This window comes from Oncorhynchus tshawytscha, linkage group LG09, assembly GCF_018296145.1.
Source record: "Oncorhynchus tshawytscha isolate Ot180627B linkage group LG09, Otsh_v2.0, whole genome shotgun sequence".
Classification (NCBI taxonomy): Eukaryota; Metazoa; Chordata; class Actinopteri; order Salmoniformes; family Salmonidae; genus Oncorhynchus; species Oncorhynchus tshawytscha.
Genome location: NC_056437.1, coordinates 17,188,772 through 17,216,559, shown reverse-complemented (window position 1 = coordinate 17,216,559; position 27,788 = coordinate 17,188,772). Strand labels below are relative to the sequence as shown.

The 27,788-nt window shown below is 43.1% G+C and overlaps 1 protein-coding gene across 2 annotated transcripts; it reads right to left on the bottom strand.

The window, feature by feature from the left end:
* On the bottom strand, positions 1-26,137 carry LOC112257467 (kinesin-like protein KIF2A). 2 transcript variants are annotated; one of them, XM_024431039.2, is made up of 20 exons: positions 25,922-26,137; positions 24,365-24,459; positions 17,961-18,089; positions 17,608-17,656; positions 10,281-10,412; positions 9,624-9,724; positions 9,441-9,536; positions 9,273-9,330; positions 8,929-9,091; positions 8,105-8,195; positions 6,558-6,621; positions 6,352-6,443; positions 5,994-6,136; positions 5,532-5,847; positions 5,352-5,419; positions 4,983-5,114; positions 2,681-2,834; positions 2,276-2,377; positions 2,037-2,172; positions 2-1,866 (listed from the first exon to the last, which is right to left on the bottom strand). In XM_024431039.2, the coding sequence occupies exons 1-20, from the start codon at positions 25,983-25,985 to the stop codon at positions 1,781-1,783; spliced, it is 2,271 nt and encodes a 756-aa protein (XP_024286807.1). In that variant the 5' UTR covers positions 25,986-26,137; the 3' UTR covers positions 2-1,780. The 2 variants fall into 2 exon arrangements, with proteins under 2 accessions (XP_024286808.1, XP_024286807.1); XM_024431040.2 differs by lacking the exon at positions 4,983-5,114 and having other exon boundaries at positions 1-1,866.
* Between the last annotated feature and the right edge of the window lie 1,651 nt (positions 26,138-27,788).

Here is a 27,788-nt window from a genome sequence, read left to right as displayed (position 1 = left end):
AAGAAAAAATTGTCTTAAGTGTAATTTATCGCACTGTTGAGGTGGGTGGGGTGGGGTACTTCCGTAAACAAATGTGTCATGAGAATTATTGTTGCATATGGGATGTAAAACTAAATAAAATTGGTGTGATTGGAGATCATGGTCTCTACGGATGTCAATGTCTGAATAATTATTGTCAGAACAAGCATAGCAAAAGGTGCAGTATGTCCAGTCAGTCATGTGGTTCTTTATTCTTTACGCCAGGCAGCGTTACATCTGATGCACACATATATTATCATAAGGTACTGTAGTCAAGTCCCAGTTCCACCGCAGCAGCTAGAACCAAACTCAGTCCTCACTATACATCTATCTTCCCTTTATAAACAACTTTCAAATGGGATGGTGGGAGAAAACAGAGACTTTTTTACAAGATTCATAGTACCAGGGGATCTCTTCAGTTAATAGCATATTGATTGCCTTGTAAACAGAATGGACAGGATACAACTGAGACTGGGCTTGTTAAGAGGCAGGTTGGTACATAGAAATATTTATCCTGGCAAGAAACACATATAGCAGTCTTCTACAAGCTAGTCATTAGAAGCATTTGTAAGACAGTGTTTCCGAAAGATTTATTCTTTGGCGAGGCGCAACGCCCCCCAAAAGCAACATCAGAAGGTTGAAGACACTGAACATTTCAAATCAGCCTTTTTAGATGTGGGGGGCAACAGTGCTGATCAGGCAGGCCACCTTGCCTAAGAAATGGTAGGAGGAAACACTGGAGGAGAACACGGTCCTAAAGAGTAATGGATTTATGTACAGTAGACACAGGAGGGTACAGTTAGATCAATGGAGGTTTATAGTACAATCAGAGCTGGTTTGTGCATGCATGCATCTGGTTGGCTCCCAGACCAACACCTGATCACTTCCTTAACCCATATAGGCTACATGATCAGAAGAGGTGGTCAGAAAGGTATTTCTTACTAAATCAGTGTTCGTTGCTCTTGGTCCTGGAGAGATGAATGCAGTGTGTGCAGGCTTACCCTAACACATCTTATTCAGCTGCTCAGTCTTGGGGTTTAGTTGATTTCTTGAATCAGGTGTGTTAGTGCTGGACTGGAAAGAAAGCCTGCACATACTACAACTCTCCAGGAGCAAGATCTAATGAAGTACTTCATAGTTACTAAATAAGTGATTTTAATTCTTTAAAAAAAAAGAAAGATCATATCTCACATTTTAATCTTATAAAAAGGTGCTTAAAATAAATCATTCTGTCTTTTCTTTGTTTAAATGAGAAGCGGTCGATAGTCGTTACACCACACAGATACATTACCCATGTACATACAGTCTACAGGGGGATGGAAAGGAGAGGGAATCTGCCCTCGCTTTTACAGATGGATGGATGGATCATATTAACAAGCAGCAATGGGAGGAGCCTGTACATAGAAAATGGTGCAACACCTCATAATCCTTAAATCATAACTTACATTATAGCACTTTGTTCAGGTCTAAACAAGGGTATAAATCAGTTGCTTGTCAACAGTGGTTTCCAGATGTTTTGTGCTGTAAAGCCTTTCACTATACCCCTCTGGACAAATCAAACAATGCTTTATGCCAACACCCACATTTACAAATATACGACCATCGATCAGGGACAATTAACTTATGACATCAGTTATGTCATGCTTATGACAGTCTTAAGTATCCTTTACGCCAGAGGGTTCCAGTTAAGTGTTAGGATTAGTGTGTGTTAGTGTGTACGCGTGTGTGTGTGTGTGTACGTGTGTAGGTGTGTGTGACATGTCTAAAGAGCGCGAGGCCTCTTGGGGTTGATCTGTTTGCTCGCCTGCTCCTCTTCCTGGAGTGTAGAACGGAAACCCTTCACTTTGTCTGAGAGAGAAGGAGAGAAAGGAGGAGAGAAAGGAGGAGAGAGGGGAGGAGAGAAGGGATAGAAATCAGATAAAAATGCTAAGATAAAAATCAGAAAAATATACTTGCTAATTACTTGCAAATAATGTGACTTATTCTGATCTAGAATCAGTTATAGAATACCCCATTACCTCTGAGCTCAGTGAGGATGTCTATCTTTTGATCCAGGATCTGTTCTAGCTGCGTGGCGTAAGAGTCCACATCATAATCCACCTCTTCTGTCATCTCCAACAACACCTTCTCATCCTCCAGCCAACGGATAGACTCCTGCACCGGACACACACAGAGAATAAAAGACACACCCTGAATAATATGTGTGTGATTGTGTGTGTGTGTGTACTTGTGTGTGTTTGTATGTGTGTGTGTGTACCTGGAACACAGCTCGGTGGTCCTCCAGGACCTGTTCCTCCATCTCCACCAGCTGAGACACAGCCTCATGGAAGGTAAAGAGCTGAGGAGACACCTCCTCTTCCTGGGGAGAGAGAGGGGAGATAGATAGAGGAGGAGAGAGAGAGAAAAAGGGATGAGAGGGGGGGGGGAGAAAGGAGATAGAGGGAGGGGAGAGAGAGCACAGGAGAGGGGAGAGATTAAGAGAGTCAGAGGGAGGGAGGTGTTATGCTGAATTATGAAATCATTCCTATATTGAAGAACCACACACATTTTATCTGACAGTAAAATAAACTGATATTCTTTCATTAGTTGAGAGAGGCAGATTAGAGTACTAGTCAGTACATAGAGAGGTGACTGTATGGAAGGAGTGTGCGTATGTTCTTACGTTCTGTTCACAGAGCAGTTTGAGGTCATCTCTCTGAGGTGAGCTGCCGACCCCCCACTGAGCCTCCAGGACTTCCAGCTGGGTGACGCTGTGACCCCCTCCTCCCCCCCGCCCCTCCATCATCACCCCTGGGTCCACCGTTAGCTCCTTCACCCTGTCGACACACACACATTTTTGTCATTTAGCAGATGCTCTTATCCAGAGCGACTTACAGGAGCAATTAGGATTAAGTGCCTTGCTCTAGGGCACATTGACAGATTTTTCACCTAGTAGGCTAAGAGATTTGAGCACACACCACACTCACATTAGTAGGATTCAGTTTTCCCTGACCATGTGACCTGACTGATCTGGTTAAAACAGTCAATGAACCAATGGCAATGAATGGACATCTTATTGGCAGACTCAACAGCCTTGGTTTTTCAAATGACTGCCTCGCCTGGTTCACCAACTACTTCTCTGATAGAGTTCAGTGTGTCAAATCGGAGGGCCTGTTGTCCGGACCTCTGGCAGTCTCTATGGGGGTGCCACAGGGTTCAATTCACGGGCCAACTTTTTTCTCTGTATAAATCAATGACGTCGCTCTTGCTGTTGGTGATTCTCTGATCCACCTCTACTCAGGCAACACCATTCTGTATACTTCTGGCCCTTCTTTGGACACTGTGTTAACAACCCTCCAGACGAGCTTCAATGCCATACAACACTCCTTCCGTGGCCTCCAACTGCTCTTAAATGCAGGTAAAACTAAATGCATGCTCTTCAACTGATTGCTGCCCGCACCTGCCCGCCCATCTAGCATCACTACTCTGGACGGTTCTGACTTAGAATATGTGGACAACTACAAATACCTAGGTGTCTGGTTAGACTGTAAACTCTCCTTCCAAACTCCCATTACGCATCTCCAATCCTAAATTAAATCTAGAATCGGCTTCTTATTTCGTAAAACTGACTATCCTACCGATCCTTGACTTCGGCGATGCCATTTACAAAATAGCCTCCAACACTCTACTCAGCAAATTGGATGCAGTCTATCACAGTGCCATCCGTTTTGTCACCAAAGCCCCATATACTACCCACCACTGCAACCTGTATGCTCTCGCTGACTGGCCTTCGCTTCATATTCGTCACCAAACCCACTGGCTCCAGGTCATCTATAAATCTTTGCTAGGTAAAGCCCCGCCTTATCTCAGCTCACTGGTCAACATAGCAGCACCCACCCGTAGCACGCGCTCCAGCAGGTATATTTCGCTGGTCATCCCCAAAGCCAACTCCATATTTGGCCGCCTTTCCTTCCAGTTCTCTGCTGCCAATGACTGGAATGAATTGCAAAATTCACTGAAGCTGGAGTCTTATATCTCCCTTACTAACTTTAAGCATCAGCTGTCAGAGCAGCTTACAGATCATTGCACCTGTACATAGCCCATCTGTACATAGCCCATCTGTACATAGCCCATCTGTAAATAGCCCAACTACCTTATTCCCATATTATTTATTTTTTACTCCTTTGCACCCCAGTATCTCTACTTGCACATCTATCACTCCAGTGTTCAATTGCTAAATTGTAATTATATCGCAACTATGGCCTATTTTTTGCCATTCCTCCCTAATCTTACTACATTTGCTGACACTGTATATAGACTTTTCTATTGTGTTATTGACTGTACGTTTGTTTATCCCATGTGTAACTCTGTGTTGTTGTTTGTGTCGCACTGCTTTGATTTATCTTGTCCAGGTCACAGTTGTAAATGAGAACTTATAGCTCAACTGGTCTACCTGGTTAAATATATATATTTTTTAACATTCTCAGGCACAAGAGTGAAGGACAAGCTGGGAATGAAAAACATTAAAAACAAAACACCGCTTCTGAAAGAAAGAGTTAAACATAGATGAAATGCAATAAATGAATGAAAGAGTAAAATATATAATCATGCCACAACTCAGTTCTGACAAACTGAAACTGAATGACCAATGCTGGTTAAATAAATGATATAAAACAAGCTGTAAAACGTGAGGCCGTGCAAGTTTGGAGCCATTCCTTACTAATATGGACACCAGACATTAGCTTAAGATGATGGTTAATAGAAAAGAAAGGGGTTAAAAAGGGAATGAAAAGAGTAGATAAAAGTTACCCCTGGTCCGGGATCAGATTGATATCATTTTTAATCATCTGATTGGCCTTATAGTTATTATACAGTTACAGTTAATTTGATCCTAGGTCTGTGTTTAGGGGTAACCTCTTCCTGGAGTGAAATGAGAGAGGACAGGTACATGATGGTAGCTAGTAGAAGTCGTAGAGAGGAGAGACCTGGTGGGAGAGTTGGGAAAGTCATCGTACTCGTAGGTGTTAGTGGGGGAGAGTTCAGCACGACCCCCCCCTCCACCACCCTGCTGCTGGGAGAAGGGGATGTCTGACGGGCTGATCCCAAACTCCTTCACTCTGTTTGGAGAGGGGGAGAGAGACACACACACACACACAGAAGGTAGAGGATCCAGTCAGGATAAGGGTTAATGTTTTGGCTCGTATCAAGAAGGGGGAGTGAGGAGAGGAAGAATATTCTGCAATAACAACTTGAATTAATTAAACTTCTCCCCATTGACTAACAGTCTTAGTAATTAGTAGTAGGTGAGATGTAGATAGTCTGTTAGGTTGAGGTTAGGCAGGTGAATGTCTCACCTGTTGGCGTATCTCAGAGTGTTTAGAGTGTTTTCACAGGAAGCCATTCCAGGAGATATAGTGGCAATCTGTGGGGGGATTAGCAGTTGGTACATCATTAGAAAATCATTATCGTAGGTGCTTTGTGGATAAACAGCAAACCAGGCCAGTATGTGTTAAAGGAGGTGTATATTATGTCACCATGCATGTCCTGGAGTTCTCCCCGATGAAGGAGTCTCTGAGGACCTGGGTCAGCTTGCTGGCTCTGAACGGGGTGTGGGGCTTGTTCCGACCCAGAGCCCTGATACACTCCTTGAGTGCCAGCAGACTCTTGTTGATCTCAGCCCCCTCCAGGCGTGTCTGGCGGTCAGCGCTGGATGTGTCGGCACCCCTCTCGTTCCCCGCCAAGTCAATCAGCGAGAACTTGCCGTGCATCTTCCCTCGCCGCCGCAAAATGATCTGGAACACAGCGTGGCTACGGGACGAGTGGGCGTTGGCCGAGGTCTGACCTGACGTCCTGGGAGAGAGATGTTGGAGAGAGAGATCGACAATAAACGGCAGGAAAAGAGACAAAATTAGGAGAAATTAGATGATTTTTAAAAATCTTTTAGAACATAAAATGGCAATCTATTAAATAATCCCTCTCTTCCTCCGTGGTTTTACCTGCAGCTGTTTCCGACCTCTATGAGTTTGAGGACGTCTTCAGTACATTTGACGTCTCTCTCTTGCAGCCCCACCACCTGCACCTGCTGCTTCCCATCCTCCAGAACCCTCAGCTTGGCTTTCCGGTTCAGCAGGTCAAACACCTAGACAACCACAAGACAACGACAACACAACAACGTGGCCAGGTTAACACAACCACAACCACAACCATCCTCCAGCACACACAGCTTGGCTTTATGTTCATACAAATAGGTCAAACACTTAAATAACTACAACCACAAGATAACCATACACGGTCATATAAACACGGTCAACACATCCTCCAGGGGTTTGAAGATATATTGGTCACTTCACTTGCCTTCCCGCTGTAGATCTCAAAGAAGGTGGCGAAGACATTGAGGTCTAACTTCTTGTAGTTTGGCTTCTTCAGCATGAGAAACACATCTCTCGCTGCACAGAGAGAAAAGGGTTTCACTGAAGAGACAACTTTACACAGAAGGAACACGCTTTAACTCAAGAAAAGCAACTTTATCCGTAGAGAGAGATATGGTGTAGTGTTCGTACCAGCCAGTGCGTAGACTCCTTTAGAACAGTCCTGGTTCTTCCCAGAGAAGTCTCCTCCCATTGTCTGAAAGGGAAAGGGGTTGAGTCTCCTCTCAAACAAAGGCAATGGGCCAAAAAAGAAAGACTAGAAAGTGTGTGATAACAAACATACAGTATATGCTTTAACAAGTTAGGCCAGACAAAATGTATATATTTTTAAAACCTTTTACTGCCGTGGGCAAAATCAGGGTCACACAGTGTGTTTCTTGGTAGCCTTAAACACATTTTATGCTTAATAAAATGCAATAATGTTTATTAATTCTGAAATTCTGAAAAATCTAAATAATATTCCACCCATGAGGCCACTAGAGTGTGATTTGGTCATCTGACTGCAGGTAAGCCCAGCTTCACATAAAAACAACAATGAAGAAGAGTTGGATAAAGACTTCAAGATTAATAGAAGCTGAAGCAGCTTATTACAGTAAGATGCCTCTAGTAGACTGCTATATATTTCAGATAGCACATCCGTTATAAAAAACTATGTCTCGAGAAAATGTCTAAAACTCAGCCGGGACATATCCAACTCCTGACAGCAATTCTTTACCACTCGGCCATCAGATTTGCCACCAATGCTCCTTATAGGACACATCACTGCACACTAGACTCTGTAAATTGGTCATCTCTGTATACCCGTCACAAGACCCACTGGTTGATGCTTGTTTATAAATCCCTCTTAGGCCTCACTCCCCCCTATCTGATATATCTACTGCAGCCCTCATCCTCCACATACAACATCCATTCTGCCAGTCACATTCTGTTAAAGATCCCCAAAGAAAACACATCCCTGGGTCGCTCGTCTTTTCAGTTCGCTGCAGCTTACGACTGGAACGAGCTGCAACAAACACTCAAACTGGACAGTTTTATCTCCATCTCTTCATTCAAAGACTCAGTCATGGACACTCTTACTGACAGTTGTGGCTGCTTTGTGTGATGTATTGTTGTCTCTACCTTCTTGCCCTTTGTGCTGTTGTCTGTGCCAAATAATGTTTGTACCATGTTTTGAGCTGCTACCATGTTGTGCTGCTGACATGTTGTATTGCTACCATGCTGTGTTGTCATGTGTTGCTGCCTTGTTATGTTGTTGTCTTAGGCCTCTCTTTATGGTGTTATGGTGTTGTGGTGCTCTATTTTTATTTTTAATCCCAGCCTTTTGGTAGGCCGTCATTGTAAATAACAATTTGTTCTTAACTGACTTGCCTAGTTACATAAAGGTTCAATAAAATAAATAAATACATGTATTTAATAAAAGGGGTAACATGACCAGGACCCAAACTTTAGTCCCTGTGACTGTCATTCCAAAACTATTATACCAAAAGTGTCAAATCTTTTGTTGTACTAAGGTTGTTTAGTATTTTTATAAGTGGTTCAAATAGTATTTCTTTTTAATTTGTTTTGATCTTTTATTAGCTTGCCTCGCTTTAAAAAAAATGATATCCGTTAAACAGTAAATAAACTTTGTAAGGCCTTCGCATTAAAAATCCAACACACACTGAAAGTGTTCAACTCACATGTGTTTTCCCACTTCCTGTCTGTCCATAGGCGAAGCAGGTGGCCATGCCCCTCTCAAAGATGGTCTCAACCAGTGGCCGGGCAGTGAACCTTGGGAACGAGGGAAGAAATGCTTTAGATAGGTTAACCAAATCACAGTAAAGATAATTTAAAATTACAATATTATACACTACCAGTCAAAAGTTTTAGAACACCTACTCATTCAAGGGTTTTTCTTTATTTTTACTATTTTCTACATTGTAGAATAATAGTGAAGACATCAAAACTATGAAATAACACGTATGGAATCATGAAGTAACCAAAAAAAAATATTTTACATTTGAGATTCTTCAAATAGCCACCCTTTGCACACTCTTTGCACACTCTTGGCATTCTCTCAACCAGCTTCATGAGGTAGTCACCTGGAAGGTATTTCAATTGCCTTCTTAAAAGTTAATTTGTGGAATTTCTTTCCTTCTTAATGCGTTTGAGCCAATCAGTTGTGTTGTGACAAGGTAGTGGGGTATACAGAAGATAACACTATTTGGTAAAAGACCAAGTCCATATTATGGCAAGAACAGCTCAAATAAGCAAAGAGAAATGACAGTCCATCATTACCTTCTTCAAGTGCAGTTGCAAAAACCATCAAGCGCTATGATGAAACTGGCTCTCACAATGTAGAAAATAGTAAAAACAAAGAAAAACCCTTGAATGAGGTGTTGTAAAACTTTTGACCGGTAGTGTACTTTGGAATAAATGATGCATTTATCTTAATGGAAGATTTGACTCATACACACAAGAATTTGGCCCAGTTCACGCAATTCTTTTTGTTCTTGAAATGTACCTGTAGACCATGTCGTTGTCGGTGCTGTCGTCAAAGGCGTAGTCGAAGCGGAAGGTCTGGTTCTCCAGGTACCTGGTCAGGTCAACCTTCTGCTTGGGCTCATGGACCATCACCACATCCTTACTGGGGATGGTGATCACATCCAGGTCCTTCATCGTCAACTCTGAGGGGTGAGGTGAAAAGGAGTTCTGAATAACCCACTTTTGAAATAGAAAGAATGTTCTCAAGTGAAAGAGTGAGGAGTGTGATGCTTACGATGCTGTTAAATCTCTGCATGTAAAAGACCATCTGACCATGAAACAGTTGGTGTGCCTGTGTTGGATTTATGAAATTCTGATACTTACCTTTTTTATTGAGGGGCCGTGCTCGTACACACACACATATCCTGTGCTCCTCATCGATCTGAAAGGTGAAACAATATCATACGTACAAGATGTGATTCAGCGAGCGGCGAATGAAGTCGTGTCACCACTCTATCTATGAAAGTAGATCTACAGCTAACATATACATACCAGATCAGCAGTGGTTAGAGGCCTGTAGTCAAGACTGGCTCTGAAGTCTCTGATCATACACATGATCTCATAGTTTGGTACAGTCACATCTACCTCCTGGGAGAGAATGGCACACGGTTAAAAGTGTGTGTGTGTGTGTTGGTGTGTGTGTGACGGTGTGTGTTCGTGTGTGTGAGACCCTGCCTGTGCTTTCTTCTCTCTCAGCTCCTGTTGTTGTAGTCGCCTCCTCTCTCTCTTCTCCTGCAGTTTCTCCACCTCCTTCACACAGTTGGATTTCCGCCGCGCTGAAACAGTTCAGAGAAGACAATAATCAAAAATAATCTAGTACAAACGTAGAATAGTGATCCATTTTGTTTGCACCGTCTGTCCTTTTTCGATACACTTCTACGCTCTTTAGAGGCAAATGCACAAGACAAGCAAAAGATAAAAGCATGAGCGCTAAGCAACACATTAAAAAACATTGCAATAAAAGTGAAGCCCACCCCTCCAGGATAGTGGATATACAGAGAGAAATTACAACAGCTCAGTGAAAGAGCTATTCTCTGGCTGCCTCTCTGTTCTTTCAGCAGTACAGCATGGCTAATAGGCCTATCAGTGTCTTTCTGCCTGGGAACATTATATCACTGGTCATGTGTCCCATCGTAACCCACCAGGGGGAACAACACATCTCAACACACAGCAGAGAGCTCTGAAACCAGGGTTTACACTAATAGGAAATGAAAACGACTGGCCGTTAGCATGGCAATGTATTTAGCAATAACCAGGACTATTTAGCAATACTCAGCTGGAGTGTGTGTATGTGTGTGTGTGTGTCTGTGTGTGTGTGTGTGTGTGTATTACCGTTCTGCTGTTGTTGTAGTGTCATCTGCTGTGTCTGTAGGGCTGTGAGTGCTGCAGGTGGGGGTGGTTCTGGTTGGCTTTGCTGGTGCTGTATTTGACTGGGTCTGGCTCGCGTAGTCCCTACTGCTGCAGCTGGAGACACACAACATCATTCACAATACAGTTTAGTCATTGTTAGTACATTGTTTAGTAAATGCACATTGAGTACATCCCATATTATCTTTGGACACAACACTTTCATCTCATTTAATTGTATATATTATAAATTCAGAATATGAGTAATGACTGTCACATATCTGCAGTGTCATCAACAGGTTATTGTCTCTTTTCAATTACTAAGCTAGCTATCTCTCCCCAGACCCTCTCTCTCCTTTCTATTGCTAAGCTAGCTATCTCTCCCCAGACCCTCTCTCCTTTCCATTACTAAGCTAGCTATCTCTCCCCCGGCCCTCTCTCTCCTTTCCATTACTAAGCTAGCTATCTCTCCCCAGACCCTCTCTCTCCTTTCTATTGCTAAGCTAGCTATCACTCCCCAGACCCTCTCTCTCCTTTCCATTACTAAGCTAGCTATCACTCCCCAGACCCTCTCTCTCCTTTCCATTACTAAGCTAGCTATCTCCCCAGACCCCTCTCTCCTTTCCATTACTAAGCTAGCTATTACTCCCCAGACACTCTCTCCTTTCCATTACTAAGCTAGCTATTACTCCCCAGACCCTCTCTCCTTTCCATTACTAAGCTAGCTATCTCTCCCCAGACCCTCTCTCTCCTTTCCATTACTAAGCTAGCTATTACTCCCCAGACCCTCTCTCCTTTCCATTACTAAGCTAGCTATTACTCCCCAGACACTCTCTCCTTTCCATTACTAAGCTAGCTATTACTCCCCAGACCCTCTCTCCTTTCCATTACTAAGCTAGCTATTACTCCCCAGACCCTCTCTCCTTTCCATTACTAAGCTAGCTATCTCTCCCCAGACCCTCTCTCTCCTTTCCATTACTAAGCTAGCTATTACTCCCCAGACCCTCTCTCCTTTCCATTACTAAGCTAGCTATCACTCCCCAGACCCTCTCTCCTTTCCATTACTAAGCTAGCTATTACTCCCCAGACCCTCTCTCCTTTCCATTACTAAGCTAGCTATTACTCCCCAGACCCTCTCTCCTTTCCATTACTAAGCTAGCTATCTCTCCCCAGACCCTCTCTCTCCTTTCCATTACTAAGCTAGCTATTACTTTCCCAGACCCTCTCTCCTTTCCATTACTAAGCTAGCTATTACTCCCCAGGTCTCTCTCCTTTCCAGAGCTATTACTGCCCCAGACCCTCTTTCTTCCATTACTAAGCTAGCTATTACTCCCCAGACCCTCTCTCTCCTTTCCATTACTAAGCTAGCTATTACTCCCCAGACCCTCTCTCCTTTCCATTACTAAGCTAGCTATTACTCCCCAGAAACTCTCCTTTCCATTACTAAGCTAGCTATCTCTCCCCAGACCCTCTTTCTCCTTTCCATTACTAAAGCAATACTTAAGACATCTCTCCTTTCCATTAAAGCTAGCACATTCTCCCCAGAATCTCTCTCCTTTCCATTACTAAGCTAGCTTCAAAACTCTCTCTCCTTTCCATTAAATAGCTATCTCTCCCCAGACCCCTCTTTCCTTTCCATTACTAAGCTAGCTATCACTCCCCAGACCATTCTCCTTTCCATTACTAAGCTAGCTATTACTCCCCAGACCCTCTCTCTCCTTTCCATTTAACTAGCTATCTCTCCCCAGACCCCTCTCTCCTTTCCATTACTAAGCTAGCTATCTCTCCCCAGACCCTCTCTCTCCTTTCCATTACTAAGCTAGCTATCTCTCCCCAGACCCTCTCTCTCCTTTCCATTACTAAGCTAGCTATCTCTCCCCAGGCCCTCTCTCTCCTTTCCATTACTAAGCTAGCTATCTCTCCCCAGACCCTCTCTCTCCTTTCCATTACTAAGCTAGCTATCTCTCCCCAGACCCTCTCTCTCCTTTCCATTACTAAGCTAGCTATCAACAGACACTCCTCTCTTTCCATTACTAAGCTAGCTATCTCTCCCCTGGCCCTCTCTCTCCTTTCCATTACTAAGCTAGCTAAAATTTCAAGAACTTTCTCTCTTCTCTCATTTCCATTACTAAGTTAGCTATTTCTCCCCAGACCCTCTCTCTCTTTTCCATCTGTGTATTTGTATATTTAGACTATTGCTAAAGATATCATGGTCTTTCTCGCTCTCTGTCTTGCTCTCTACAGATATCGTGGTCTCTCTCTCCAGATATCACGGTGCCTGAGGGCTATTTTCCCCATGTATTCACAGTTTCTGTTTCTTTTCAAACAGAAACTAAGAGTTTCAGAAATATTTGCAAAGTGTTATAACACTTACTCATTCAAGGGTTTTTCTATATTTTTACTATTTTCTACATTGTAGAACAATAGTTAAGACATTAAAACTATTAAATAACACATTTGGAATCATGTAGTAACCCCAAAAAAGTGTTAAAACAAATCAAAATATATTCTTGAAATAGCCACCCTTTTCCTTGATAACAGCTTTGCACACTCTAGGCATTCTCTGAACCAGCTTCATGAGGTAGTCACCTGGAAGGCATTTAAATTAACAGGTATGCCTTGTTAAAATTTAATTTGGTGGAATTTCTTTCCTTCATAATGCGTTTGAGCCAATCAGTTGTGAAGGTAGGGGGGGTATACCGAAGATAGCCCTATTTGGTAAAAGACCATGTCCATTTTATGACAAGAACAGCTCAAATAAGCAAAGAAAAACAACAGTCCATCATTACTTTAAGACATGAAGGTCAGTCAATAAGGAACATTTCAAGAACTTTGAAAGTTTCTTCAAGTGCAGTTGCGAAAACCATCGAATCAAGTTCTATTGGTCACATACACATGGTTAGCAGATGTTAATGTGAGTGTAGCGAAATGCTTGAGCTTCTAGTTCCGACCATGCAGTAATATCTAACAAGTACTCTAACAATTTCACAACAACTACCTTATACACACAAGTGTAAAGGAATGAATAAGAATATGTACATAAAGATATATGAATGAACGATGGCCGAACGGCATAGGCAAGATGCAGTAGATGGTATAGAGTACAGTATATACATATGAGATGAGTAATGTAGGGTATGTAAACATTATATAAAGTGGCATTGTTTAAAGTGGCTAGTGATAAGTTGATTAAGTTGACCCTCTGCCGTTTCCTGAAGTCCACGATCATCTCCTTTGCTTTGTTAAATGTTTCCATTATTAAAGTGGCTGGAGTTGAGTCAGTATGTTGGCAGCAGCCACTCAATGTTAGTGATGGCTGTTTAACAGTCTGATGGCCTCGAGATAGAAGCTGTCTCAGGGTCCCCGCTTTGATGCACCTGTACTGACCTCGCCTTCTGAATGATAGCGGGGTGAACAGGCAGTGGCTCGGGTGGTTGTTGACCTTGATGATCTTTTTGGCCTTCCTGTGACATCGGGTGGTGTAGGTGTCCTGGAGGGCAGGTAGTTTGCACCCGGTGATGCATTGTGCAGACCTCACTACACTCTGGAGAGCCTTCCGGTTATGGGCGGAACACCACACTCCGAGGGCCCTCACCTCCTCCCTGTAGGCGTCTCGTCGTTGTTGGTAATCAAGCCTACCACTGTAGTGTCGTCTGCAAACTTGATGATTGAGTTGGAGGCGTGCATGGCCACGCAGTCATGGGGGAACAGGGAGTACAGGAGAGGGCTGAGAACGCACCCTTGTGGGGCCCCAGTGTTGAGGATCAGCGGGGTGGAGATGTTGTTTCCTACCCTCACCACCTGGGGGCGGCCAGTCAGGTAGTCCAGGACCCAGTTGCACAGGGCGGGGTCAAGACCCAGGGTCTCAAGCTTAATGACGAGTTTGGAGGGTACTATGGTGTTAAATGCTGAGCTGTAGTCGATGAACAGCATTCTTACATAGGTATTCCTCTTGTCCAGATGGGTTAGGGCAGGGTTCAGTGTGATTGCGATGGCGTCGTCTGTGGACCTATTGGGGCGGAAAGCAAATTGGATTGGGTCTAGGGTGTCAGGTACGGTGGAGGTGATATGGTCCTTGACTAGTCTCTCAAAGCACTTCATGATGATGGAAGTGAGTGCTACGGGGCAATAGTCATTTAGCTCAGTTACCTTAGCTTTCTTGGGAACAGGAACAATGGTGGCCCTCTTGAAGCATGTAGGAACAGCAGACTGGGATAAGGATTGATTGAATATGTCTGTAAACACACCAGCCAGCTGGTCTGCGCATGCTCTGAGGATGTGGCTGGGGATGCCGTCTGGGACGGCAGCCTTGCGAGGGTTAACACGTTTAAATGTTTTACTCACGTTAGCTGCAGTGAAGGAGAACCCGCAGGTTTTGGTAGCGGGCCGTGCCAGTGGCACTGTATTGTCCTCAAAGCGAGCAAAGAAGTTGTAAAGTTTGTCTGGGAGCAAGACATCGTGGTCTGCGACGGGGCTGGTTTTCCTTTTGTAGTCCGTGATTGACTGTAGACCCTGCCACACACCTCTCGTGTCTGAGCTGTTGAATTGCGACTACTTTATCGCTATACTGACGCTTAGCTTGTTTGATTACCTTGCGGAGGGAATAGCTACACTGTTTGGATTCGGTCATGTTTCCGGTCACCTTGCCATGATTAAAAGCAGTGGTTCGCGCTTTCAGTTTTGCGCGAATGCTGCCATCAATCCACGGTTTCTGGTTGGGGATGGTTTTAATAGACGCTGTGGGTACAACATCATCGATGCACTTGCTAATAAACTCGCTCACCGAATCAGCGTATTCATCACGGTTATTGTCCAACTCTATGCGGCACATATCCCAGTCCACGTGATCGAAGCAATCTTGAAGCGTGGAATCCGATTGTTTGGACCAGCGTTGAACAGACCTGAGCACGGGCGCTTCCTGTTTTAGTTTCTGCCTATAGGTTGGAAGCAACAGAATGGAGTCGTGGTCAGATTTTCTGAAAGGAGGGCGGAGAAGGTCTTTGTATGCATCGCGGAAGTTGGAATAACAATGATCCAGGGTTTTGCCAGCCCGGGTTGCGCATTCGATATGCTGATAAAATTTAGGGAGCCTTGTTTTCAGATTAGCCTTGTTAAAATCCCCAGCTACAATAAATGCAGCCTCAGGATATGTGGTTTCCAGTTTACATAGAGTCAAATGAAGTTCTTTCAGGGCCGTCGATGTGTCTGCTTGGGGGGATATGCACGACTGTGATTATGATCGAAAATAATTATTTTGGTAGATAATGCGGTCGGCATTTGATTGTAAGGAATTCTAGGTCGGGTGAACAAAAGGACTTGAGTTCCTGTATGTTGTTATGATCACACCACGTCTCATTAATCATAAGGCATACACCCCCGCCCTTCTTCTTACCAGAGAGATGTTTGTTTCTGTCGGCGAGATGCGTGAAGAACCCAGGTGGCTGTATCGAATCTGATGACGTATCCCGAGTGAGCCATGTTTCCGTGAAACAAAGAACGTTACAATCTCTGATGTCTCTCTGGAAGGCTTGCTCGGATTTCATCTACTTTGTTGTCAAGAGACTGGACATTGGCTAGTAATATACTCGGGAGCGGTGCACGATGTGCCCGTCTACGGAGCCTGTCCAGAAGACCGCTCCATCTTCCCCTTCTGCGGCTCCGTTGTTTTGTGTCGCCAGCTGGGATCCGATCCATTGTCCTGGGTGGTGGACCAAACAGAGGATCCGCTTCAGGAAAGTCCTATTCCTGGTCGTAATGTAATGTTGGCGAGTTGACTTTGCTCTTATATCCAATAGTTCCTCCCGACTGTATGTAATAAAACTTAAGATTTCCTGGGGTAACAATGTAAGAAATAACACACATCAAGCGCTGTGATGACACTGGCTCTCATGAGGACCTCGACAGGAAAGAAAGACACAGAGTTCCCTCTGCTGCAGAGGATAAGTTCATTTGAGTTACCAGCCTTAGAAATTGCAGCCCAAATAAATGCTTCACAGAGTTCAAGTAACAGACACATCTCAACATCAACTGTTCAGAGGAGACTGTGTGAATCAGGCCTTCATGGTCGAATTGCTGCAAAGAAACCACTACTAAAGGACACTAATAAGAAGAAGAGACTTGCTTGGGCCAAGAAACACGAGCAATGGACATTAGACAGGTGGAAATAGGTCCTTTGGTCTGGAGTCCAAATTGGAGATTTTTGATTCCAACCACTGTGTCTTTGTGAGACGCGGTGTGGGTGAACTGATGATCTCCGCATGTGTATTTCCCACCGTAAAGCATAGAGGAGGAGGTGTTATGGTGTGGGGATGCTTTGCTGGTGACACTGTTGGTGATTTATTTAGAATTCAAGGCATATTTAACCAGCATGGCTACCACCGCATTCTGCAGCGATACGCCATCCCATCTGGTTTGGGCTTAGTGGGACTATCATTTGTTTTTCAACAAGACAATGACCCAACACACCTCCCGGCTGTGTAAGGGCTATTTTACTAAGAAGGAGAGTGATGGAGTGCTGCATCAGAGGATCTGGCCTCCACAATCCCCCAACCTCAACCAAATTGAGATGTTTTGGGATGAGTCAGACCACAGAGTGAAGGAAAAGCAGTGCTCAGCATATGTGGGAACTCCTTCAAGACTGTTGGAAAAGCATTCCAGGTGAAGCTGGTTGAGAGAATGTCAAGAGTGTGCAAAGCTGTCATCAAGAAAAGTGGTGGCTATTTGAAGAATCTCAAATATATTTAGATTTGTTGAACACTTTTTTGGTTACTACATGATTCCCCATATGTGTTATTTCATAGTTTTCATGTCTTCACTATTATTCTACAATGTAGAAAATAGTAAAAATAAAGAAAAACCCTTGTTCTAAAACGTTTGATCGGTAGTGTATATCCATACCCAGTGCATTCATCTTAAGATGGCTAACCACATATCACAGTCAAATATACAGGATACCATCATTCCATTATAGATAAACAATGGATATGTAGCATTTTGTTAAAAATATATAAAAAAATATAATTCACATTTAAAATCTATAAATGAAAAATCTGAGAACAGCAATATTTTACACACACACATGTAGGTACTCATTACCAATCATTACTGTTGTAAAAACACAAATATGAAAAACTAGTGATTATAGCATTTTGGAAATAAACTCTTCAAATAGAGATCTACTATCATTACTTTCATGGTACAGTGGATCAGTAGGATGTTATGTAGCAGCCTGGTTGAATCCAGTGTTACATTGTGTCCAGACTGTGGAACACGAGGAATCTTGGAGACCAATGTTCTGTTGAAGCTTTCTTACCTCTGTTTGCTGGTGTTTCAGTCTTGGGGGGAGCTATTGTTCGTCGGTTCTACAAGAGCCAAAGAATACAACATGAACTTAAAGAATAAGATGTGACACATGCTATACTTAAAACTATACTGTACAGCCACAGGAGGTTGGTGGCACCTTAATTGGGGAGAACGGCCTTGTGGTAATGGCTGGAGCGGAATTAGTGGAATGATATCAAATAAAAACACATGGTTTCTATGTGTTTGATGCCATTCCATTTGCACCGTACCAGCTATTATTATGAGCCGTCCTCCCCTCAGCAGCCTCCACCGGTACAGACATATGGCTATTGGCCACAGTTTAGGACATTATAATTGAATGACCTTGGGTGGCTTGATTTGTTTAGCAGCGGAGGAGATGGAGGAAGCAGGAGGAGGGGTTTCAGGACTCTGTACTACCTCCTCTTCAGGAGCCACATCTGGGTTCAGAGCAAATATGCTCTCCAGGTCTATCTGCATGGGGAGAGAGTACAACATGTTAAAACTCTGTTCCAGCCTCTCCAACCTAATGTGTTTGTATGTATATACAGTGGTGTCTGGAATTATTGAATCCCTTGTTAAAGATGAGCAAAAAATACTGTATAAAATAAATAAAACAAATGCTGAGCTTTTTACAATGGATGGTTTGGAATTCCCATTGTTAGAGCCTATCCTGCCCATGACATACTAGGCAACACACATGGCCAGTACATTCATTAAAAGTGCCATTGTTTACATCATTACCTAGCAGCATACTACTACTACCACCGGTAACTCCTCATGGATGATTTAAAAGTAACTTTTGATATTTATTTATTTTTACATTTGAAGAATGGTGCCAACAAGAAGAGGAGGAGGTTATGAAAGAAATGAAACAAGAAGAAGAGGAAGTGGACCAGGAACCAGAGCCAAGAGAAAGAGATTTTATTTAACATGTAATTCCCCAAAAATCTGATAAAGATAGGGGTCAAAATGACTGGATCCCCTGTTTTCAATACTCCAGCACCCTCCCCTTGTGAGGATAATGACAATGAGCCTTTTTCTAAAATGTTTTATGAGATTGGAGAACACATTGGGAGTGATCTTAGACCATTCCTCCATACATAATCTTTCCAGATCCTTGATATCCTTTGTCTGCGCTTATGGCAGCTTCATTAAATAGTACCCGCAAAACACCAGTCTCAACGTCAAGAGTGAAGAGGCGACTCCGGGATGCTGGCCTTCTAGGCAGAGTTCCTCTGTCCAGTGTCTGTGTTCTTTTGTCCATCTTAATCTTTTATTTTGATTGGCCAGTCTGAGAAATGGCTTTTCCTTTGCAACTCTGCCTAGAAGGCCAGCACCCTGGAGTCGTCTCTTCACTCTTGGCGTTGAGACTGGTGTTTTGCGGGTACTATTTAATGAAGCTGCCAGTTGAGGACTTGTGAGGCATCTGTTTCTCAAACTACACCACTGGGCAGAGGCAACCAGGTTTTTGGCTAAAATGTCCTGGTACCTGGTAAAGTTCATGATGTTGTTGACATTAACAAGGGCCCCAGGACCAGTGTAAGCAAAACAGCCCTGTAACATCAAAGATCCACCACCATAACCATATTTAACAGTAGGGATGAGCTATATTCTGCATATGCATTGTTCTTTCTAAGGCCAAACCCACCATTAGTGTATGTGGCCAAAGACCTATATTTTCATGTCATCTGACAATAGCACTGCCTGGACTTAACTAAACGACATTGGTACTTGGATTGGAACCGGTGCTATGGTCATATGACACGAAAATAGAGGTCTTTGGCCACACACACCAGCGGTAGGTTTAGCCTTTGATGTTATGGGGATGTTTGCTTCCACGGGTCCTAGGGCCCTTATTAATGTCAACGGCATCATGGACTTTACCAAGTACCAGGACATTTTAGCCAAAAACCTGGTTGCCTCTCCCAGGAGGCTGAAACTTGGCCGCAAGTGGATCTTCCAGCAAGACAATAACCCCAATATGGCACGACTGCCATATTGCATCTCCATCCCAAAACCCTTGTTTGGAAGAGTACTTCACCAGACTGCCAAGAACCTTGCCCTCATCCAGGCCAGAGACACAGTAGTGATGACACCAAAGGCCTAGTTGATCTCTGCACCAGACAGGATGCTTGTCACCATACCTGGGGTCCAACATGTACGCTGCGGCATGTATGGGCTTCAGGCAGAAGTCTTCATGCTTTTTGATGAAGTCGCAGGGCCGTATGAATTTCTTCTCTTACACCTGCAAGCAGAGTCTGAATGTCAGACAGGATGGCATTGTCTCCCTCAATCCGTGCAATGGCTACTGCTACAGGTCTCAGGATTTTCAGGCTGCTTCCCACTCTCTCTCAAAATACATCATCCAGGAGGATCCTCTTGATGGGGCTGTTCATATCGGCAGACTGTGATATGGCCATTTCTTGGAGACTCCTTCCCCTCTAGGAGACTGTCAAACATGATGACAACACCACCCCAAAGGATGTTGCTGGGCAGCTTCAATGTGCTGCTCTTATTCTTCTCACTTTGCTTGGTGAGGTAGATTTCTGCTACAACTTGATGACCCTTTCATACCTAACCAATTCCTTGACTCTCTTGTAGAGTGTATCCATTATTTCAGTGCCATGATGTCCTTGAGGAGCAGATTCAATGCATGAGCAGCACAGCCAATGGGTATGATGTGAGGATAGTACTCCTCCACTTTAGACCAAGCAGCCTTCATGTTCACAGCATTGTCTGTCACCAGTGAAAATACCTTCTGTGGTCCAAGGTCATCGATGACTGCCTTCAGCTCATCTGCAATGTAGAGACCGGTGTGTCTGTTGTCTCTTGTGTCTGTGCTCTTGTAGAATACTGGTTGAGGGGTGGAGATTATGTAGTTAATTATTCCTTGCCCACGAACATTCAACCACCCATCAGAGATGATTGCAATACAGTCTGCTTTCTCTATGATTTGCTTGACCTTCAGTTGAACTCTTTTGAACTCTGCATCCAGCAAATGAGTATATAAAGCATATCTGGTGGGAGGGGTGTATGCTGGGCAAAGAACATTCAGAAATCTCTTCCAATACACATTGCCTGTGAGCATCAGAGGTAAACCAGTTGCAAACACAGCTCGAGCAAGACATTCATCAGCATTTCCCTGACTACGTTCCTCCATTGAGTCAAAAAAACCTTCAGATTCCAGGAGGACCATGAGCTGTATCGATAAGGTGTCTGACTCATCATTTTCACCTCGAATAGAAGTAGAGGGACTTTTGTCTGAGATTGCTTTTTGTCAGCGCTGAAGAAACTTTATGCACTTGGCCAGATGATTCTGCATCTTTGTTGCATTCTTCACATATGATTTGGCACAGTATTTGCAGATGTACACAGCTTTTCCTTCTACATTAGCTGCAGTGAAATGTCTCCACACATCAGATAGTGCCTGTGGCATTTTCCTGTAAAGATTAGGGAAAAAATGAGTACAATTCCATGTAAAGATATATAGTTAAGCAGTTTGATTAGACAACAACTTTGTAAGATAAATGTTTTAAAAAGAAACACGTATGGAAACAGGTGAATTAACATTCCACAGTTAGCAGGCTCAAGCGAGCTAAAACCCACATGGTAGCAAAAACTAACCAGCAGAAATTGTTAACAAGTTAGAAATTCTCTAAACACACTTTGCTGTAGGCTACTATTTACTAGTTAAACAAAAAATCATGTTTGTCATATAACATATATTCACCCCACCCAGTATTGTAATAAAAACTTACCGGAAAGCATGTAGTCCTTGTCTCAGACAGTGTAGTAGTGTCAGCTCAATAGCATCTCATTAGTGTGCAAGATCTTGAGAATCAGCTGTACATGTGATTGAAGACTGCACTGCACATGTGATGGAAGAATGCACTGTGCATGCAGAGGGTTGCAATTCCATTGAATTGGGGATAGTTTAACCAAAATATGCCACAAGACCTAGAATTGCCTTATGTGTATCCCACAAAAAAAGGTTCACTGTTATAAGCTAACTTTTTTTGGTGAATTTAAGCAAAATTCCCCAAATTAACTCCCCATGGAAAATTTCAGGAAGAATTATGGAAATTTACCGAAAAGTTTCCGACCCTTTGCAACCCTACCCCAAGCACACATCAAAATCCACAAAAAAAAAATAGTTAATTGACCACACAATCAACATTTTGAAATGTCCATCTCAGTCTCTGGACTTGAAAACCTGTGGTTTGAATTCAAGAGGGCAGTTCATAAGCGCAGACAAAGGATATAAAAGATCTGGAAAGATTCTGTATGGAGGAATGGTCTAAGATCCCTCCCAATGTGTTCCCCAATCTCATAAAACATTTGAGAAAAAGGCTCATTGTCGTCATCCTCGCAAGGGGAGGGTGCTGGAGTATTGAAAACAGGGGATCCAGTCATTTTGACCCCTATGTTTTAAAAAAAATACAATATAGGCTCAGTACTATTTTATACTGTATTTTTTCCTAATCTTTATCAAGGTATCCAATAATGGTAAGGCTAGTAGTATAAGTAGTGGTAGTAGTGCGTTGCTAGGCAACGACATAAACAATGGCACTTTTATATGAATGTACTGGCTATGTGTGTGTCACCTAGTATGTCATGGGCGGGACAGGCTCTAACCATGGGAATCCCAATCCACCCGTTGTAAAAAGCTCAGTATTTGTATTATTTATATTATGCAGTCTTTTTTGCTAATCTTTATCAAGGGATCCAATAATTCCAAAGCCCACTGTATTGGTGGTGTTGGGTGAAAAAAAGCTGAAGACAAATGTTTGTCTTGTATGGACTAATAAAGTAATCTCGATAACTCAGGAAGACAAGAAAGTCACACTTTTTCGCTTCATGTGCAGTGAGGTTGATTAACCAGTGACATTTAAGAAGAGAAATAGGCTATGTTTTAAAAAAGATGTGTGAAGGAGCTCGCTCACGCGCACACACTAAGGGCTGCACAATGAATCTAATTCACATCGAAATCTAAATATTGACAGGTGCAATGTCTATATCGCAAGAGAGCCACACAGCAGCGTGTAACGTCCGTTTTTATAGTTTACTCAGTTTGTTGTCTCTCTCTCTCCCTCTGTCCTCTTGAGGCTGCTTCCCACACAAAAGCCCCACCCCTGTCAATCAAGCAGCGCAGTTCCTCCTTGCTGTAGGAATCACAGTAAATATACCAAACTTTAGGAACACCTTCCTACCATTGAGTTGCCCTCAGAACAACCTCAATTAGTCGGGGCATGGGCTCTACAAGGTGTCGAAAGCGTTCCACAGGGATGTTGGCCCATGTTGACTCCAATGCTTCCCACAGTTTTGCCAAGTTGGCTGGATGTCCTTTGGATGGTGGTCCATTCTTAATACACACGGGAAACTGTTGAGCGTGAAAAACCCAGTAGCTTTGTAGTTCTTGACACTAACTGGTGCGCCTGGCACCTACTACCATATCCTGTTTTTGTGCCTATATTTACTGACTCCGGTCATATTGACTTGCCTAGTATGAACGGCTTGTCGGTCATACTGACTTGACTAGCTAAATAAAGGTTAAATTAAAAATTAAAAAATTAACATTCACCCGGTGTTTTGTGCGTGTTCGTAAATTCATTCGTTACTCTACGCTCTGGCACACTCAGTCAAGAGTGTTCTGAAATCGGAGTAGATAGCCAGAGTTAACTTGTGAATGCAAGATATGTTAATTAACTGAATAAGCCGTTCAAGTTCTTGCTAGCTAACCAAATGACACCTGCATCTCTAGCTGTGTAGCCACCGAAAAATGATATGAGGGGAAAACGTCAGTCACTCACCCACTCCTTCAATGACTTGACATCCTCCTAGCAGCTAGCTACCTAGTTAACGTTAGGCTCCACGTTTTTAGCTTGCTACATAAATAGATACTCTTGAATGTCATTGTATGCTGTAGCGTTAATATTTCTCTTCAATGGAACTAAGGAGCACAAACCATGAAAAACTGCACCAGAACATTATTCCTCATCCACCAAACGTTACAGTTGGCACTATGCATTCGGGCAGGTAGCGTTCTCCTGGCATCCGCCAAAACCAGATTAGTCCGCTGGACTGCCAGACGGTGAAACGTTTCCACTGTTCCACGTTGTGTGCGGTTGCTCGACCATGGAAACCCACTTCATGAAGCTATTGCAGTTATTGCGCTGACGTTGCTTCCAGAGGCAGTTTGGAACTCTGTAGAGTGTTGCAACCGAGGACAGATGATTTTCACTTGGCGGTCCCGTTCTGTGAGCTTGTGTGGTCTACCACTTCGTGGCTGAGCCGTTGTTGCTCCTAGACTTTTCCACTTCACAATAACAGCATTTACAGTTGACCTGGGCAGCTCTAGCAGGGCATAAATTTGACAAACTGACTTGTTGGAAAGGTGGCATCCTATGACGGTGCCATGTCGAAAGTTACTGAGCTCTTCAGTAAGGCCATTCTATTGCCAATGTTTGTCTATAGAGATTGCATGGCTGTGTGCTCGATTTATATACCTGTTTATATACCTGTCAACAATGGGTGTGGCCGAATCTACTCATTTGAAGAGGTGTCCGCATACTTTGTATATGTAGTGTATTACGATTTGTCTGTTTGTTTCATATCTACAAAGTAGTTAAAACGTTGTTAGTTCCACTTTAAGGGCATCTATAGTAAAGCTGATTTGCAGTAAATCCTCTTTCTGATAAAAGCTGATAGGGGGTCAGACATGAATGCGTAACACACACACACAGTACCTCTTTCCCTTTCGTGTCTCCATTCTCTATCCACTCCACCGTGACACTCTCGTTGTCTTCATTCAGTGACGTCACCATGGCCTGGTGGATTCGACCTGCAAGATACATGTTATAAACATATAGATAACATCTGTATTGTAGACTACTACAGGCTACAGAACCAGAAAATCTTCATTCAGCCATGTGACCACGTCATGCTGAATTCGTCCTGGCTGCCATAGACAAGAGAAAACACTTGTAGACTCATACAGTTATACACTCTTGACTATTGAAATGCAGCCATGACCAAAATACATTAGATCACACTGACCAAAGAGGAGGATGAGACCAGACAGAATCTGCCAGGATGGGCAAGAGGCCTTCAGTGACAGATGTGTCAATATCCCTGGATCTGATTGTTTGTCAAAAGCTTTTATGCATGTCAACATTAGATTGTTTGCTTTTCGTTATGTTACTGTACATGCAAAATGGTTTGTTTCCATAAGGTCTCATTCTAAACAGCTACAGCTCTTCTCTTTGCGATGAGTCCAAATTACAACAAACATACAAAAATACAGTCACATACAGTTGCTTGATAAAAAACAGTCATACAGTTGCAGATAATAAAACAATGAAGACATATTCATTGCTGCTGAAACACTAACAGAGCATGTATTTTGCTAGTCCTTCCCCAGAGCAAGAACAGGCGGGAATGAAATAAATAGCAACCAAATACTTTTCACTTTAGACTAACAAGCCCTACTTTATAAAGTAGTAGCTAGTAGGCTATATTCAGTGGCTACTGCCAGCTACAATACTAGGCTACTATGCGCAATGGGCGTGGTCCTGATGTTTGATTACATTTGTCTACTACTAGCACAGATCCGAGCAAAGACAACAGTCACAAATCATCATCATCATTCTGGAGATGCTCTTAGATGTATTCACCATACACCATATCACCCCATAATATCACACCCAGGGAATGAAGTGGATATGATAGGCCATTGTAATCTAATCACAAAGCAATGAAATCAAGATGATCACCCGATATTTGTTCAATGAGAGTGTAAGCTACTGCAATGACAAGCGCGTGCATGCTAGAGCTGAACAGTCTACTGTGACTATTCCCACTTTGCCTGTTAGCTAAATGCTATAGCGGATGAATGGAGTATCATTGCCAGCCAGCACGGCCTATAACCGCACAGGTGGATGCATCCTCCCTGCTACTAGCTAGCCGGCTAGCCTTATCCACTAAAGGCTACGTCATTCAGGTAATAACCCATTTGATTGACAGCCGCTATGTCAGACAGGGACGCTATGTCAGACTGTGACGCTATGTCAGACAGGGACGCTATGTCAGACTGTGACGCTATGTCAGACAGGGACATGGCAATAGCGCCGAGCACAGATCTCCATGCCATTGCTACGCTAGTTATCCAACTCAGCATCCTGCCTGCCTAGGCGCTGCCTGGAAGCAACAAAGATGATGTAGCTAACGCGACAGCGCCTCAATGAAAAATGCATCTTCACCCAGCTAGCTAGCTAGCGGTCGACAAGGGGAGATCTCTGTCTTACCATCACTCCGTTTGATTTCCACGTAAATGCCGATTAGAATCTTTCCGAAGACAGCGACGGCCATCCCTCATGTGTGTAGTATGTGTGTGTATGGCTGTAATATGGGTGTGTAGTTGTTCAATTGGAGGGGGACCAAGTTGCGCCGCAGAGAAGAGAAATCGGGAGGAGGTCAGGAGGATAGAGGGAGAGACAGAAGTGCGCACGCGCCAAGACAACCTTCCCTCCGCCAGAACCGAGAAAACGCTAAAAAAACGAAGCATCCAAGGAGCCAGTTGGCTGCTATTTGTGCTTTTGTCTTCTAGCTACAATTATAATATTTATGCAATGTTCTGTTGATGTGCATTTGAGTGAAAAAGCAGCACGCTTACTATATTGCAAGATAAGAGGCTTATGTGGACTTGGCTAATTCTATAAATGCGTATAATTCCCCATTTATAACCAAGGATTGAGAGTATAATAGTCTATAAGTATGTAATATTGTTATTTTAAAGGTTTACAATTTAAATAATTATGATATGCACATATATTATTATATGCATATCGTATATATGCTAAATTGGTCAACATGATGGTTAAATGCTCTGTTTAGATTGTGATATTATTATTGTACTAGGCTAAATGTTAATCTCCTCTTGATTTCACATGCACTTTATTATTCTGAAAAACAAATCTGGATGATATTAACTGTGTGCCTCTCCATAGCTGCATCGGAAGAACAGTCTGTCTGCATCTCAATCAGTGATGCAGTTGTCATTACAGACATTGTCGTAGAATGCACCCTTGGGAATCTACAAAGAATCACATTGTAGAAGAAGCAAAACACCAGTGCCACAACTCTGTCATCAAGTTTGTAAAAAGTTGTTTTCTAGATCAAGTTGTTCCCAACCTCACTTATACATTAAGATATCCACAGAACATTGACTATTGGAATTGATAAGTAAGTACTTATTTTCATCAAGCCCAACAGAAGAGAAAGTTGATTGGGGCCACTATACACTGACCATACAGTATGTTGTGCAGGTTGACGTTTATTGTCATGAGTCTTGTCCTGGAGGCAGAACTGTGCAGAACTGTTAGCCTTAGACCAACTGCAAAGTCAAAATAAGCTAAATTCATGAAAACAAAAATGTGTTTAAAATCAGACATTATTACTTTGTGGCTGTGCCAGCTATTGACCACACTGCAGAGCTGTCTCCAGAACAAGATTCAGGACAAGAAACGCTAACCTGCGAGAGGTATATAGTCCCATCTTGTTATTCCCACCTTGAACCATACCATGGCAGCAGAGGGCCATCTAGTACGCATCTCTAACATGGGCCCTATTTTAATATTTTATAAACGCATCCTAATCTCACCTATTTGATTGGAAGATTCCGGCAAGGAAGTGAGAACGGAGGGATGTATATTTAACTTTTTAAAACAGGTCCTTCATTTGTATTTCTCATGTGGTATTTTACATTTCACTTTTTGTTGCTGAAGAAAGGTATAGTTTGGTGAGTTGTTGGATAGTTTTGTGCTGTTCTAAATCTAATACAACTCATTAATATAGGTCAAACACAAGTTCATCCCAGTCAGACATCCATACAGTCAGTCAGAACACGACACACCGTTAGTCACTCTGTGGATGGTGAGGATGATGATGAGGATGATGATGCATTCACAGTGTCTCACATATGCAGAGGCATCTGTCAGGGAAACTAACAGCAGTAACACTGTCCCTCCTCTACCCAGCCCTGAGCTGCAGCTGTCACTCCTACACAGACAGAACCGCAATCCATTCCAAAAGATGAATGAAGCTGCCTGCCTCTCTTCTCTCTCGCTCTCTCGCTCTCTCTCACGCACGAATGCACGCACGCACACACACATA

Bases quoted from the DNA above. Each gene is read 5' to 3' on its own strand.
- LOC112257467 (XM_024431039.2), bottom strand. From the start codon at position 25,985: ATGGCCGTCGCTGTCTTCGGAAAGATTCTAATCGGCATTTACGTGGAA. The intron at 17,657-17,960 runs GTCATTCAATTA...TGGCTCTTGTAG, and splicing joins AACAAATCAAGCCACCCAAG to AACCGACGAACAATAGCTCC. The intron at 2,173-2,275 runs GTACACACACAC...TGTCCGGTGCAG, and splicing joins ACCACCGAGCTGTGTTCCAG to GAGTCTATCCGTTGGCTGGA.